This window comes from Triticum dicoccoides, chromosome 4A, assembly GCF_002162155.2.
Source record: "Triticum dicoccoides isolate Atlit2015 ecotype Zavitan chromosome 4A, WEW_v2.0, whole genome shotgun sequence".
Taxonomy (NCBI): domain Eukaryota; kingdom Viridiplantae; phylum Streptophyta; class Magnoliopsida; order Poales; family Poaceae; genus Triticum; species Triticum dicoccoides.
In genome coordinates this window covers 10436160-10450864 of record NC_041386.1, presented here as the reverse complement: position 1 = coordinate 10450864, position 14705 = coordinate 10436160, and the positions used below count along the sequence as shown (strand labels likewise).

Sequence of the window (14705 nt, the reverse complement as noted above, 5' to 3'; positions counted from 1 at the left end):
TTTATACCCCATAACATCATTCCTAGCCTAATCGGCTATATTTTTATCGTGTCAACTTTTAACTGTGTCACCTGGTCCTCCTTCCCGGAGCACAATTTTCGATGATGAGCTAAGCTTACGTCCATTTTCCTCATCATATCATTTCACCTTGAACAACAAGCTTGATTTCGAGTTTGTGACGTACCTATGGTTCCAATAACCTTTTGCTTCATCATTCCTTTGACTTGGTGTCGTCGCTGATTGATTACATCTTCATGAAATCTCTCGACAAATGTGTCGTGATCATCATCAGCCTTATGAGCTCTTCCAGGATATCAATCGAATTCATGATGAGAAATACAATCCTTCCCCTCAATGATTTATGTTATCATCGACAACATTCTTGCCTTCCCCAACACAAACTTGTTCATATAATTTTGGAAAAACGTCATTTTTGGCATGTCGATGGATTGTGGCTGAGCCCGTCGGCCACACCCTCATCTTTTCCCTCCTAAAATTGTATGACTTATTTTCTAAGTTGTTTCCGATGGATCCTTGGTGTATCCAAAGTTTGACCTTTGCTTGAAACCATGTCAATTCTATCTCGAAGCATGTCTGTGGTAATCCGATCTCCAATAAGAACAGTTGAAGCACGATACTAGATTTTCTTTATCAATTATCCAAACACCATTGTATGGGCAATGTCATGAAATTTCTTTCCCCTTACCTAAATGGTTTTATACTTCTATCCAGTCATGGATATCATGCTCTGCTTGTCCTTGGGAAGGATATACCCCTGAAATATGTGTTTAAAACACATTTTCCTTTCCATTGTTCTGTTTAATTTGGCAGTTATTTTTCCTTTCCATTGGTTTGTTTAAACCTTATTGTGATCTATATTATATAAGCAGTAATTTTTCCCTGCTTATATAAACACCCCGTTGTATCACTCTGTTAGTAAGACCATGTTACTATTGTTGATGACATTCCGGTAGCCACTGATGGACGAGAACTTTGCCTAATGGCCCGCCTCGTTCAACGAGCAGGAAAATGGTTCTCTTCGTCCCTCGCCCTTGGTACTGACGTTGTTGCCGACATAACTGACAGGCTGCCCTCTGACATGCCTTGCTACCATGACCGTGCAAGATGTCATCGCTCCTTCTATTTTAATCCACATGGTGGGCCCATAACCCACAGTTCCACCAGGATCGGAACCTGACTCTCCTGTATATCCTTTATTCCGAAGTATCATTTGCTCTTGGGTTTGTGTGTTGTCACGAGCCACCGTCCGGGAGATGATCTATTCCTGATGCTCTGAACCCCTTCTCACACTCTGTCCAGGTATCGATCGTTTGTCCATTCGCTTGAAACTTCCTATTGTACCTTCATATTTTGCTCTTGATGTTTTCTTAAGTTTTAACTCGAGAGATACTTCTGCCACATTCCCTGAATTGTTCACCAGATAATTAACCCTATAAGGGTCAGTTCTCCTGAAGTTACTCTTTACTTCCGCACTTAAATCTGGGGACGAGATTTCTTGTAGTGGAGGAGATTTGTAACACCCCCAGTGTCACGCTATAGTAATCCCCTGTTAATGGTGCCATGTCATCATGTTACTGTTGCTAACCTTCACTTGATCCAAATCACCATTCAATTTCAAATCCAATATAAGGTCAAAATTCAAATTTGTCAAACTTCAAATTAAAAATGTTCAAGGTGTGGCAAATAATCCCTAGATATTTGTCATGTTGGAAACAACCTCTTTTGGATTCCCAAAGTGCCCCTGGAAATTATTTAGTGGTCCAGCAGCATTTAAAATTGGCCTTTTCAATTTCTATAAATGGTTAGACATCTCCTTTTCACTCCATACTTTTTGTTTCCATCTCATTATATCGTGCTAGAATTATGTGCCAAGTTTTGTTCAAAACAAAACCCAATTGGTACTAAAAGAAAATGCAAATAGGTCAATAAAAAGAAAAATAGTAAAGGAAAGCTAAAAATAAAAAGAGGGGAAAAGAGCCCACTGTGCACTGGGCCAAGTGCACAGTGGCGGCCCAGCCTGCCTCCCCCCGTTGTCTTCTTCCTCGCTACAGAGAAGCAGGGGAGGTGGTGGCCATCCACCGGCCAGGGCGTCACCGTTTCGGCCATCCGCCGCTCCCCGGCGAGGATAAGGCACGCCCCGGCTCTCTCCCCCTCCTAACCCTAGCGCCCACTTTCCCATCTCCCTCTCCTTGGAGCTCGCCCACCCCTCCCTTCTCTCTGGCAAGCACAATCGAGCGTGGCCGCCGCCACATCTCCGTCGACCCCGCGGCCATCGAGCCCTCCTGACCCCGCCGATCTGTCCGGGAGCCCCACCGCCATCGACCCCTTCGTCTGGTGTCGTTGGATCAAGTCTGGGAGCAACACAGCAACACCGGCGACCCGATCCCCTTCTCCGGCCATCGCGACGTCGTCAGCGCGATTCCTCGCCATCTGCGCTCCTAAGCTGTCGATGAGCCACCCATGCGCTCCTCGGTGAGCACCGCACGTCCTCCCCCTCTCCCCTGCTCCTTTCCGTCCCCGTAGCCCAGCTAGCCACCATGGCCGTAGGACGTCTCCGCCGCGCCGTTCGCCACCATCATTTCGGTCGACATTGAGCTCGATCAGGTTCTCGGTCACGCTCCTCGATGTCGTAGGGACCCGCATCGCCCTCTAGTTCGTGCAACCGCCCTCTCTAACGTCATTTGTGTCATTTCCCAGAAGCCGCCGCCGCTGCAGCTCGTCGTCGTCCCCCTTTCCGGCCTCCCCAGCTGCTGTCGTGGCTCGTTCACCGCGTCCGAACGGCGCCTCTCGCGCGTCAAATAGACGTTGGATGGCTATTTCCGAACCTCGCCGGTGATGCACTGCCGCGAAATGGCCCGTCGGAGTTACTCCGATCACCAGCGCTGGCTGGGCTGACGAGGACGGCTGGGGCCCGCCCCCTGAGCCACTAACCGTGGGCCTGTGGGGCCCTGTTGACTGAGTTGACTCAGTCAACTCAGCTGACTGGACCGGCCCGTGCGACTGACAGAAGGGGCCCACTGCCCCCTAATTAACGAAATTAATTAAGCTAAATTAGTTAACATAATTAGACACTGATAGGTGGGCCCAGTAGTTTAACTAAATATGTTTAGATTAGTTTTTAACTCTGTTTAACCCATTGTCTATGACGAGCGGGCCCCACTGGTCATTTTGACCAGTCAACCAGTCTGTTGACTGCTGATGTCATCCCCATGCAATGCTGATGTCATAAGTCCATTTCTGTTAATTTAGATAAATCCAGAAAATGATTAAATCTTTTAAAATTCATAGAAAATAAACTGTAACTCGGATGAAAATGTTTTCTACATGAAAGTTGCTCAGAAAAACGAGACGAACCCGAATACGCTACCCACATACCTGTCAGATGCCTCTAACTATATGAACATGAAACTTTCCCCCTCCGGTCATCTGTCTAACATAGGTCCGGAACCAGGAATACCTTCCCGGTTGTATTCCCCCTTCACATGTGTCGTGCAGCACTACGTTAGAAAATGCCTAGCGCTGTGTATTGCCATGTTATGCCTTGTGATGCTTTGTTTGCTCTGTATTTACTGTTTCTCCCCCCTCTTCTCTTCGGTAGACCCTGTGGCGGCTGCCGATGCCGTTGTGATCGACTACGTCACCGACGACCCCTCCTTCTTGTCTGAGCAACCAGGCAAGCAAACCCCCCTTGAGCATTCCGATATCGCCCATTTCTTTCCCTCTCATGCTTGCATTAGAACTGCTATTGCTTTCTATATGATCCTACTCTGATGCATAGCCTATTGTTGTTGCCTGCTTTCATACCTTACCTGCTTATCCTAAACTGCTTAGTATAGGTTGGATAGAGATCCATCAGTGACCCCACCTTGTCCTAGTTGCCTCGCTTTATGGTCGATGACTCGATCAACATGATCGACGTCCAGGCCCCGACACTGCACATCACCCCCCTAGTTGTACGACACTACAGAGTTACTATCGAGTGCCGAGGGTGAACCTCATACATCACTCCTGATGAGATCTCTGTAGTGTAGCTATACGGTTGAGGTCATCGAGGGTGATTTCCTCCTTAGCCACTTACGTTACGGCTCTGTCGTGCAACCCCTCAAGTGTGAACCTCGAGGGTGGATCCTCTTACGTTCACCTTGATGATAACATCGAGTGGAATTCACCGGGGGTGATTCCTCGGGTTTTCCCCTTGGTGTTAGACACACAGTTACTATGGTTACTATGACTTTACCCTGAGCCATGTTACTAAAGACGGGTCGGCCCTGAGGGGTACCCGCGCGAGCTTAATGGTGAGTGATGTGGAGTCGGGTTGACCTGGAAGGTGCCCGTGAGACACTTACGAGGCATGGCCGGGCATTCTTAGCCCTTGCCGCAAGTACTCGAGATGGGGCGATGGGGTCACATCGATCGTGAGTCTCTGCTCGTTACCGCGTGCTCCTAATCCACTACGGTTTGGATATTTGATCCGAGGGGCCTCTGGCCTGATAGCACTAACCATCACGAGGGCATTGTATGGGCGTTCTGTGTTGTATGCATCAGCTGAAGCTTAATAAACATCAGCGATTGAGCGGCGCGCGCCGGGTTGGACTGTGTAAGCTCCTGTCTTGTTGAAGGAGGTAGCTAGGTCTGCTCACCGGCCGCCCACGCAACGTGCAGGAGTTCCCGGGGAGATGGCCCATGACCCCTGGGGCATAGGTTTAGTCCGGCGTGCTGGCCTCTCTATTAAGCCTAGGTCGGGTTGCGGCGTATTGTTTGGCCGAGGCCGGGCATGACCCAGCAAAGTGTGTCCGACCGGAGTTAATCGAGCCTGGTGGGTAAGTTGGTGCACCCCTGCAGGGAAGAAAACATCTATCGATAGCCAGTCCTACGGTAACGGACACTTGGAGTTGTATCCCGATCGATACAACTAGAACTGGATACTTGTGATGAGAAATGGATTGTGATGAGAAATGGATAGTATGGCTCTGGGATTGCTTTCTCGCAGGGAGTCGAGAAAGGATCTCTGGCCGAGGTTGATAACACTACAACTACTTTATATTATGTTGATCTGTACTCTTCTATATGCTGCAAGATGCTTGAAGATGCTTGAAGATGCTAGTCTTCGATAGGCTAGGCTTTCCCCTTCTTTCTTGCATTCTGCAGTTTAGTCCACAGATACAGCCCATTTCCTTTGATACAGATGCATACTTAGTTTAGATCTGATGTAAGTCTTGCGAGTACTTTGGATGAGTACTCACAGTTGCTTTGCTACCTCTTTTCCCCCATACCCGTTTGTTGCGACCAGATGACGGATCCCAGGAGCCAGACAACACCATGGATGACTACTGCTACCCCGAGGGTGCCTACTACTACGTGACGGCAGCTGACGACTTGGTGTAGTTAGGAGGCTCCCAGGCACGAGGCCTTGCCTTTTCGATAGATATTGTTTTTGTGCTAGCCTTCTTAAGGCAAACTTGTTTAACTCATGTCTGTACTCAGATAATGTTGCTTCCGCTGACTCTTGTGTATTCGAGCTTATGTATTCGAGCCCTTGAGGCCCCTGGCCTGTAATATAAAGCTTGTATTATTTTAATTTGTGTCTATAGTTGTGTTGTGATATGTTCCCGTGAGTCCTTGATCTTGATCGTACACATTTGCATGTATGATTAGTGTACGATTGAATCGAGGGCGTCACAATAGACTACCTAGCGGTGACTACAAGAACTAAAGCGAGCCGAATGCGCGCCGCTGTCATCGCCCCTACCTCGTCGAAGCCGGACAAAACTTGTTGTAGTAGATAGTCGGGAAGTCGTCATGTTGAGGCCCCATAGGACCAACGCAGCAGAACAGCAACCTCCGCCAATGAAGAGTACCGTAGATCGGAAGGATCCAACCTGAAGACACACAAACATAGATGGACTATGACCAGATCCGAGCAAATCCACCAAGGACAGGTCTGCCGTAGACACATCTCCACATGCCCAGACACACCACCAGGACTGGGGCTACGCGGGGAGAAGCTTATTCCATCTTCAGGGAGTCGTCGTCGTCTCATCTTCCTAAGTAGGACAGAAACCCTAACAAAACTCAAAGAAACATATGGAAACAGAGCCCTCTCGTCAGCATGGGTCGAGATCCACCACGCCGCCATGACCCTAAGGCCACTGGAGACGAGACAGACTGGCGGCGGCACAGACGGGAGGTAGAGAAACCCTAGTCTTTTTTAGAGAAGGAGGCGGTTGCGTAGGCATATTTTCTTTCTAATGAAGCTTTTAATTACAACAAGTTCACCGAATGATGTAAAAGTTAATGCCTAAAGATGGTTTTAAGGTAGGAGGGAGAAGGTTTTTGGACACCTTTTTTTTGCTATGACAGATGCCTTAAAACTAGTTCATAAATTTTGTAGAGCAATTGAAACATGAGATCCAACGGTGGGAAGCCAGGGAGGCGGATCTGGCGGTCGCCAGGTGCCGAGCTCAATTTTGGCCCGCGGAGGACAAGGAAAGGTGGCGAGGGCGGGGCAAGGGCCGGAGGGGAGCCGTCAGATGCGGCCAAATCCGAGAGCACCACGCCGACTAAGCACCGAGAGATGACAAGGAGCGGCTCGCCGACGATCATTTGAGGGCCGCAGCGGCCACTCATCAATGTCGGTGGGCAGCGGTGGTGCTATTGCGACAATATCGAGGCAGTGGGGGTGCTATGGTGACAATATCGGGTGGAGACAACCCGGGATCCAGCAGGGTCTCGGCAAACGTCCCAAGTAGCGGGGTTGGGGGTGGTCGACGGAGTCGCGGCGACAGAGAGAACCGGCCGCAATCGGCATGGGGTGACGACAATCGATGGCGGTGTTCCCGCCACGGTGTTTTTGATTTTAGGGCAGCCGCTAGAGGTGCTGCAAATTTGCAGCACTTGTTGCAAATTTAGGGCCGTAATATAAAAGTACACTACGTACATAGAGAACCAGTTTTAGGTGTAGCGCCTGTCAGAGATACTTTGAGATACTAGGGCGAGATCATATTTTCTGCTTGCAGAGCACTATTCTCTTGCAGAGATGCCTTAGGAGCTGAATTATGTGCAATCATGGAAGGTCTATCTTTAGCAGTTCAGAGAACCGAACTTCCCCTTGCTATTGAAATGGATTCAAGTATGGCGGTGTCTATGGTCTCTTGTGACGAAGTAGATCGGTCAATTTATGCCTCCTTGGTGAATGAAATAAGAATGCTATTGCGTCCTAGGCAAACTTGTATTACTCATATTTCTCGTTCTCGGAATAAGGCTAGTGGTAGTTTAGCTAGATTTGTTAGAGTAGAAGGACGGACTATGACTTGCTTAGAGTCCGGTCCTGATGAAGTTTTGGGAATTGTCCTTGATGACTATAATAAAGACATTGTGATTGAGTAATACAAGTATTTCTTCCAAAAAAAACAAGAAGACGCTCATACTTGCAGTATTTACTCTGGCTGACTGGCACACATTGCTCGAAATCATAATCACAGAGGACAGTGGAGCAATGGTGCCCCGGCGCTGGGGTCCTGGCACGACTCCCTGGAGCCCATGGGCCGGGCCTGGTCATCATTCTGGGTCCTCCAAATGTCTGGAGCCCGGGCCTGGTCATTTTGGGGCCAGTGTCGGGAGCCCAGGCCTAAATGAAGGCGCAGTGGGCCCGTGGCCTCTTTTCGCCATCAATGTGCTAGACTGCCCCGTTCTCCTTCAAATAGCCGCCCCGGCTGCGCTGCCTGCCTACCTCGTTCTCTCTGCTCTCCTCCCACTCACACACTCACCAACACAGTCACACGCAGACGCTTCATCGGCCGAATCACAGGCTAAGGTAAAGCATCAACATATACACGAGCAAGCAAGGAAAGCCAAGCGTTAGCTGTCTCCGATCAGAGCCGGCCGGCCGCAGAGAGAGAGAGGGAGGGAGATGTCGAGCCGCCGTGGCAGGATCACCGACGAGGAGATCAACGAGCTCATCTCCAAGCTCCAGGCGCTGGTCCCGGAATCATCCCGCCGCCGCTCCGCGAGCCGGGTACGTACTCACGCGAGCGCGCATTGGTCCTCCTGCGAGTTTTTGCTTGTTCCATGCGTGCGTCCGTGCAGCGCACCGACACTGACAGGCCGGCCGCGACTGTGCATTTCGTCACGGCGGCGCCGCCAAGTCTACCCTGAGAAGGATTAGCACTGTTGTTTTTCTTCCTCGCTGTTCCTGACATGAATGCTATGCTGTGCTGCGCAGTCGTCGGCGTCGAAGCTGCTGAAGGAGACGTGCGGATACATCAAGAGCCTCCACCAGGAGGTCGAGGACCTCTCCGACAGGCTCTCGGAGCTAATGTCGACCTTGGACGAGACCAGCCCCCAGGCCGAGATCATCCGGGGCCTTCTCCGCTAGCCGGATTTTATCCTACCGATCGAGCCAGTAGGCAGTAGCTACATATATATTAGCTTGAATTCATCGGCCGAAGGAGGGAGACGAGGAGGCAAGACAAGAGAAGAGAAGACAACAAGAGAGGCATAGCATTTTTTAGCTGCTGCTTGTTTCTTTTCCTTCCTGCTCCCCCGTCTCCTGGTACGTCGTCGTCCGTGTGCGTGTGTGTCTTTGTGAGGCCCTCATTTAGCTTCCGGTATACTCCACTGTGTTTCATTTATGCACCAGGTTGGTAGAGGTTAATAATATATATGGTGCTTCTACCGATTAGCCGAGTGTATTACTACTAGCTTGTAGACGTGTGTGTTTGTGCTGTTGTAGGCCTGTAGCTTCTCTCAGACTGAGATGCATCCTCTAGCTATAGAGCTGTTGTTTTGTACTACTAGTACTATCTATTGCTAGGTTTGTCCCTGTTTTCCAACGGACAAGCTAGCTAGGTTAACGACGAGCGTGGACTACGGAGAACTGTCTGTTTTTGTACTATCTGTTTAATTACTGCTACGTCTTCTCTGCATAACTTACTCTACCACGTACGGTCAAGTTATTTGGAGCAATGTGCAAGTGCCACATAGAAAAGTGAAGAACCTCTCGTGCGTGCTAGGGGCGTACGTGCGCATGTAACGTCGAAATAGTCGGTGCACTTGTAAATGTAAGAAGATACTCCCTCCATTCCACAATGTAGTGCTTCCTCTATCTCCATGTTTTAACTTTGACCGTAAATTTAACTATTAAGACCGATTGCGGCGAGAGCAAAAATTATATCAGTGAATTCGTATTTCAAACAAGTTTTCAATTATATATTTTTTTCTCCCGCCGCAGTTGGTCTCGTTGATTAAATTTATGGTCAAAGTTGGACCTCGAAAAGCGCGGACGTACTATATTTTGGAATGGAGGGAGTATAAAAATGAGCGAGACGTTCCATGATGCAAAAGAGCCCTATTACCGGGTCAACATTTTGGCTTCTCGAGTGAGACTAGCCACAATGGGTAGTAACATAGAGTAGTAACATGCCCATGTTACTAGTCTATGTTACTACTTCTATAGTGGGGAGTAACATATGCGTGATAACATGAAGCACTTCATTTATTAGACTATAGACACATCTTGTCTTGATACGGGTGGGCCCAACATGTTATAATCGCGCTTAAACGAGTCGAATCGGCCATTTTTCTGACTTGATAGTTTTTAGGCAAAGATTAGAACAAAAGTGGTAGTTTTTCGCACAAATTTGTAAAGTGATAGTTTTTAGGCAAGATTTCATGAATTGTGGTAGTTTTTTGTTAAATACTCGATTATTTTGGTTTATAGAGACGTGTCATGCTCGAAGTGGGTCATACACATACATGTATTACAAATAGAAAACACTTGCATTCCGTCACCTGCGTTTCAAGCGCGTGCACAGTGTGGCCTTTCTTTGTCGGTATCTACATCATCGTCTCCAGTGGAACGGATTGCTCTCGCTTGCACTGTGATGGTGCCCACGGTTTTGCTTTCTCCGATCTCACGGACTGTGCAGGTGTATCCCCGGCTTTTGCTCTCGATCAAAGAGCCTAGTCAAAATCTCTCGGCCTGTGCAGAGCTATAGATAATACTATACTACGCTCCATCTATCTTAGAGCATCATTTGGACATGTCCGATCGGTGTCCAGACAAAAGAGAGAAGAAAATAATGACGCAATCAGGCCCTCATGTCATCTCTATACGTCTGACTGTTCGTAAATCCTCGTACCCAAACTATAGGACGGTTAGTGCCCCACAAGGACGCGGCCTATCCCGGTCCATTATTTCTTTTCTTTTTTTTTGCTTTCTCCTTTTTCATCTCTTCGTCAAGCACATGCATATGATCAGACATATAAGAGACAAAATGTGAAGCATGGCCGCATGCACAAATAAATAGAGCCCAAAACATACACGCCTGAACACTAACCGGACACCCGTGGACATTTGAGGGGGCAAATTTGCTACAAGTCCGTCTATAGATGCCTGCCCTTAGTGGGTCGGCGTGACAAATTGCTCGTGCATTCCAAGACCTTGGCCGATACATACAAAACCCACACGCTTAGGAAAATGGCTCACTCACCGCTCAAGAAACCGTGCAGGGAACGGGCACAGCTTTGTTAACCCGAGGCCAGAGTCCAGAGAGACGCATAAACTAGCTGTTAGTTTATGAGTTCCAAAACCCTGGATGGGCCGCCGGTGTTCAGGCTCAGGTTCTGGCTGGTGCGTGGAAAGCAGAGCTGGAGATGCATGCATCCACCCGATGCGTGCGTGCGTGCGCGCCGGTGTGTCTGCAGGAGCAAGGCATGGAAATGGTCTCGGCCTAGGAGCGAGCGATTCGTGGAGGAAACAAACTTTCTGTCTGCGACGTGAAGCCAGCCAGCCCGGCCGGTGCGGTGCGGTGCCCCTGTAACGAGGAGGCGTGTCCAGTCTCAGTCAGTCTCCCCCTAGAAATGTGCCTCACTTGTCTTGTCAGGCCGGTCAACACATCGGCGAGCTGCGAATCACACAAGTCACAGCTGAACCAGTGCTAATCAATTGCTCGATCCACGCGTACGTGCCTCGCTAGTGCTAGTGCGCTGAAGCAAACTGCCCGGTGGCTCGTGCGCATTATACTATGGTCTACGGTAATGGCGTACTACGAGACGTGCACGAGGAACGCATGCCCGTCCGGTGTACTCCTCGCACCGTGCGTGTGTGGTGCGAAATGATCTGATGTGTATCTGCATGCGGAGTCTGTCAGAGACGTGGTGGCACGAGGGATCTGGGAGGTGCGCGGCGCTGCTCGCTATTACTGTTGCAGCTACCGGCGGCCGGCGGTTGGACTGGCAGGTGGTGGCCGGGCGCCGATCGGTTGGTTTCCTCCCCGGCGATCCACTTGCCGGACAGCAGGGGTCCGGCGGTGGTACTGTGCAGGGCCGGCGGGGTCGCTGTCGGCGTACCGTTGGATCCGGCACGGCAGCTGCTCATAAAAGGCGAATCTGTCCCGGCGCGCGTAGGGGCCGGCCAGTCGGTCGGGCGGGCACGCGTTGCTGCCGAATGCTGATGACTGGTGAGGTAGACGGCCCTCACTGACCACCCACACAGATCTCACTTTCGCTGTCCCTGTGCGCCAGTCCGGGCCATGTAGGCGGCACAGCGGCCCGACTGAACCCGTCAGGCCTGCGTGTGTTTTGCGCTGCACGCGAGCGTCAACAATGGCCAGCCACCATCGCCATGGGGCGGGCACGCTCCTGGGCAACAGCCAACAGGTCGTCTCAGGGCATCACGAGCAAGAACTTTCCAAACGACAGCTTTGTAGACTTGTGCGTCGCGCGTCCGGCCCGGTGTCTTGCATCGGCAGCGCGGGACACGGCAGGACGGCCCGGTCTGTTCACGCGGAGGCGACTCGTCGGCATCGGGAAAGCGACGGAGAAAAGGTGGCTCGGCGGAGGGCGGACGTACGTGGTGGAAGCTGCGCCGCGCGTGCGTACCGGGTGCGGCCGCGGCGGTATGGCGCGCGACGCCTGGGATGCGTCGCGCCATTGACCGAGCTGAGCGGGAGCATGGGCGCGTAGGCGGTGTCGGATCTAGTCTCCCGCGCCGGCGCCGCGGGTGGCCCGCTGTCGCGCCCGGCGAAGGACATGGCCCGGGCGGGAGGGGGCGGACCGGTGCGCGATTGATTGCGCTGCCTCCCGAGATCTGATTAAGGCCCCTGCAGCCGGGCCGGCGAGACGGAGCCCTGGGCGAGGCCCACACGTAGCGGAAGCGCAGGCCCGTATTGGGTATACGCCTAGGTATGCATGCCATGCCATGCCTGATCAACGCGTGTATCCTATTTCTGCGGTGCACCGAAGCTCCAAAAGTGTGTTCCACATCATCACACCTGGCTTTGGCCATTTATTGGGCACACATGTCACCGTACCGCCGATAGATGCGCACGTCTCTGTCTGTACTGCCGTGTAAGTATGCACGTGCCGGGAGTAGTACCGAGCTGGAGCACCAGCTAACTTTTTGTCAAGGTGACGGGGACGGCCGGGGTGGCGGTGGCGACCGTGCTACATTCCTGGGAAAAGGAGGCAATGTCAAGGCGTGTTGCGCTCTTTCCGGGTGAACACTGCGACACAACAAACAAACGCAGTCGTCGTGCGTATTGCAGTCGAACAGTGCGCGGGGAAAAGCTTAGGGCTCCCGAGAACGTCCGACCGACGTGGGGATGATCTCACCGGTGACCATTGGATTACCAAATATGCAATTATATAAACTGCTTCTCTGAAAATCTGTCATTAAAATGAGAACATGGGTCCGTATAGTGGCTAGTAACTTAAGTGTGGTAATATGCAAAGATTCATTTATTAGGTTATAGACTCATATTACATTGGAACATGTGATGTTACAGTAACTAGCTAAGTTACTACAACTACCTCTCTTCTCATTAACTCATTGTCACATAAGCAAATTTGCTGAGTTGGACTCGATGTTACTGCTGAAGTTACTACCACCGTGGCTAGTTTTATCTGGCCTCACCTTACCATTGGAGAGGGCGCCCAGAGATTCGAAATTGTGACCGTCATGTTAAATAGAACTCACACAGACCAACCAGACAAGCTACACATTGTGGTAATTTACTTCCTTCTTTATTTTTATACTTTCTTCTATTCACGAAAGCTCCCGGTTTTGGGAAGCTTGTGGAAGCTTCCTAGATGTTTTCTTTTTTCCTCTTCTGGACCGGTTGTTCCTTCAGCTTTTTCTTCCTTTTCTTGTTTTTTTTCTTTAATATTTTCCATTTATTTTTTCTGCTTTTTTTCAAAATGAACAAACTTTTTCAAATTCAAGGAACTTTTCTTAAATTTGATGAAAACAATTCGCATTCGATGATCTTTTTCCAAAATCGTTGAATTTTTTTTCAAAATCAATGAAATGAATTTCAAATTCTATGATATTTTTCAGCTTTGATGAAATTTTTTGAGAATCAATAAAACAATCAAATTTAATAGACTTTTTTTCATAATCAATCAACTTTTTTCAAAATTGATGAATATTTTGCATTTTTTATTTTTTCAAAATGATTATCTTTTAAAAAATAATGTTTTTTTAAATCTGTGTACTTCATTTCAAAACTGATGAACTATTTAAAAAAAGTGAAAATTTTCAATTTGTGAACTTTTTCCAAAAATGATGAGACTTTCTCCAAATTAGGGAACTTTATTAGATTTCTATAAATTTTCTTGTATTTTTTGAATTTTTTTAAGTCAATGGCCGACTGGTTAACCATTGACTGACCAAAAGAAGCAGACAAGGGTGACGACCGAGCCATCCGGCACAGCCAGCACTGATGGGCCGCAGCACTCTAGCAGCACGTGAGTGCCCGTTTCGCTCCATGGCGCTTAAAGCGCAGAGTAGGAGCTCACTACGTTCATAGTTAGATGTAGGGAACCATCGTGTCAAGGCAAGCGCCAGATGGGCCAACCCAGCTCGCGGGATGCCACTGCCTTGTTTTCTTCATGTTTCTTGGTTTTGCTTTTTACTTTTCTACTTCTAAATATTCTAAATAAATAGAATAAAAAACCCTTCAGATAAAAACATTTGAAGAAAATTGTTAACCACTCATTTGTAAAATCTTAAATGTGTATAGAGACCATGTTAAAGAAATATAAAAAATATATTAATCAACCATCTGAAAAATATTAAATGTATATAGAAAAATGTTGACGTGTATTAAAAACGTTATTCAAGCATTTAAAAATGTTAAATGTGTAGAGAAAAATGTTGATCATGCATTAAAAAACATTGATCTTGTATTTTATTTTTTAATAAATCATATAAAATGTTCAAATGTGTAGAAAAAATGTTGACTATGTCTTAAAAATTGTTAACTTTGTATTGCACAATGCTATTCGAGCATTGAAAAATGTCAAGAATGTGTATAGAAAATATGTTAAACATGTACTAAAAGATGTTAAACTAAAAAAATTTAAATGTGTATAGAGAAATGTTGACCATGTATTAAAAAATGCCAACCTTCTATTTGCAAAATGTTATTCGAGCATTGAAAATTGTTAAGAACATGTATAAAAACAAGTAAAACAAGTTGATTGTGTACTTAAAAAGGTAAACCTGTATTTGTAAAATTTGAAACATTTATTAAAAAATATACTAGACGTATATGAAAAATATAGCATGAAACACAAAAATAACGGACATGAGAAAAAACCCAATAGAAATCAAAACAAAATGAAACCCAAAAAAGAAAAACAACAAATAAAGAAACAAAGAAAAACAAAACAAACCAAAGAAA

The 14705-nt window shown here is 48.1% G+C and overlaps 1 protein-coding gene across 1 annotated transcript; it reads left to right on the top strand.

Moving 5' to 3' along the window:
* The first annotated feature begins 7754 nt into the window (after window positions 1–7754).
* On the top strand, window positions 7755–8889 carry LOC119288530 (transcription factor ILI3-like). Its single transcript, XM_037568137.1, has 2 exons — window positions 7755–8035; window positions 8243–8889. The coding sequence occupies exons 1-2, from the start codon at window positions 7931–7933 to the stop codon at window positions 8393–8395; spliced, it is 258 nt and encodes an 85-aa protein (XP_037424034.1). The 5' UTR covers window positions 7755–7930; the 3' UTR covers window positions 8396–8889.
* Window positions 8890–14705: the final 5816 nt, after the last annotated feature.

Coding starts and splice junctions, on each gene's coding strand:
- LOC119288530 (XM_037568137.1), top strand. CDS start 7,931: ATGTCGAGCCGCCGTGGCAGGATCACCGACGAGGAGATCAACGAGCTC. Junction 8,036..8,242: donor GCCGCCGCTCCGCGAGCCGG/GTACGTACTCAC, acceptor TGTGCTGCGCAG/TCGTCGGCGTCGAAGCTGCT.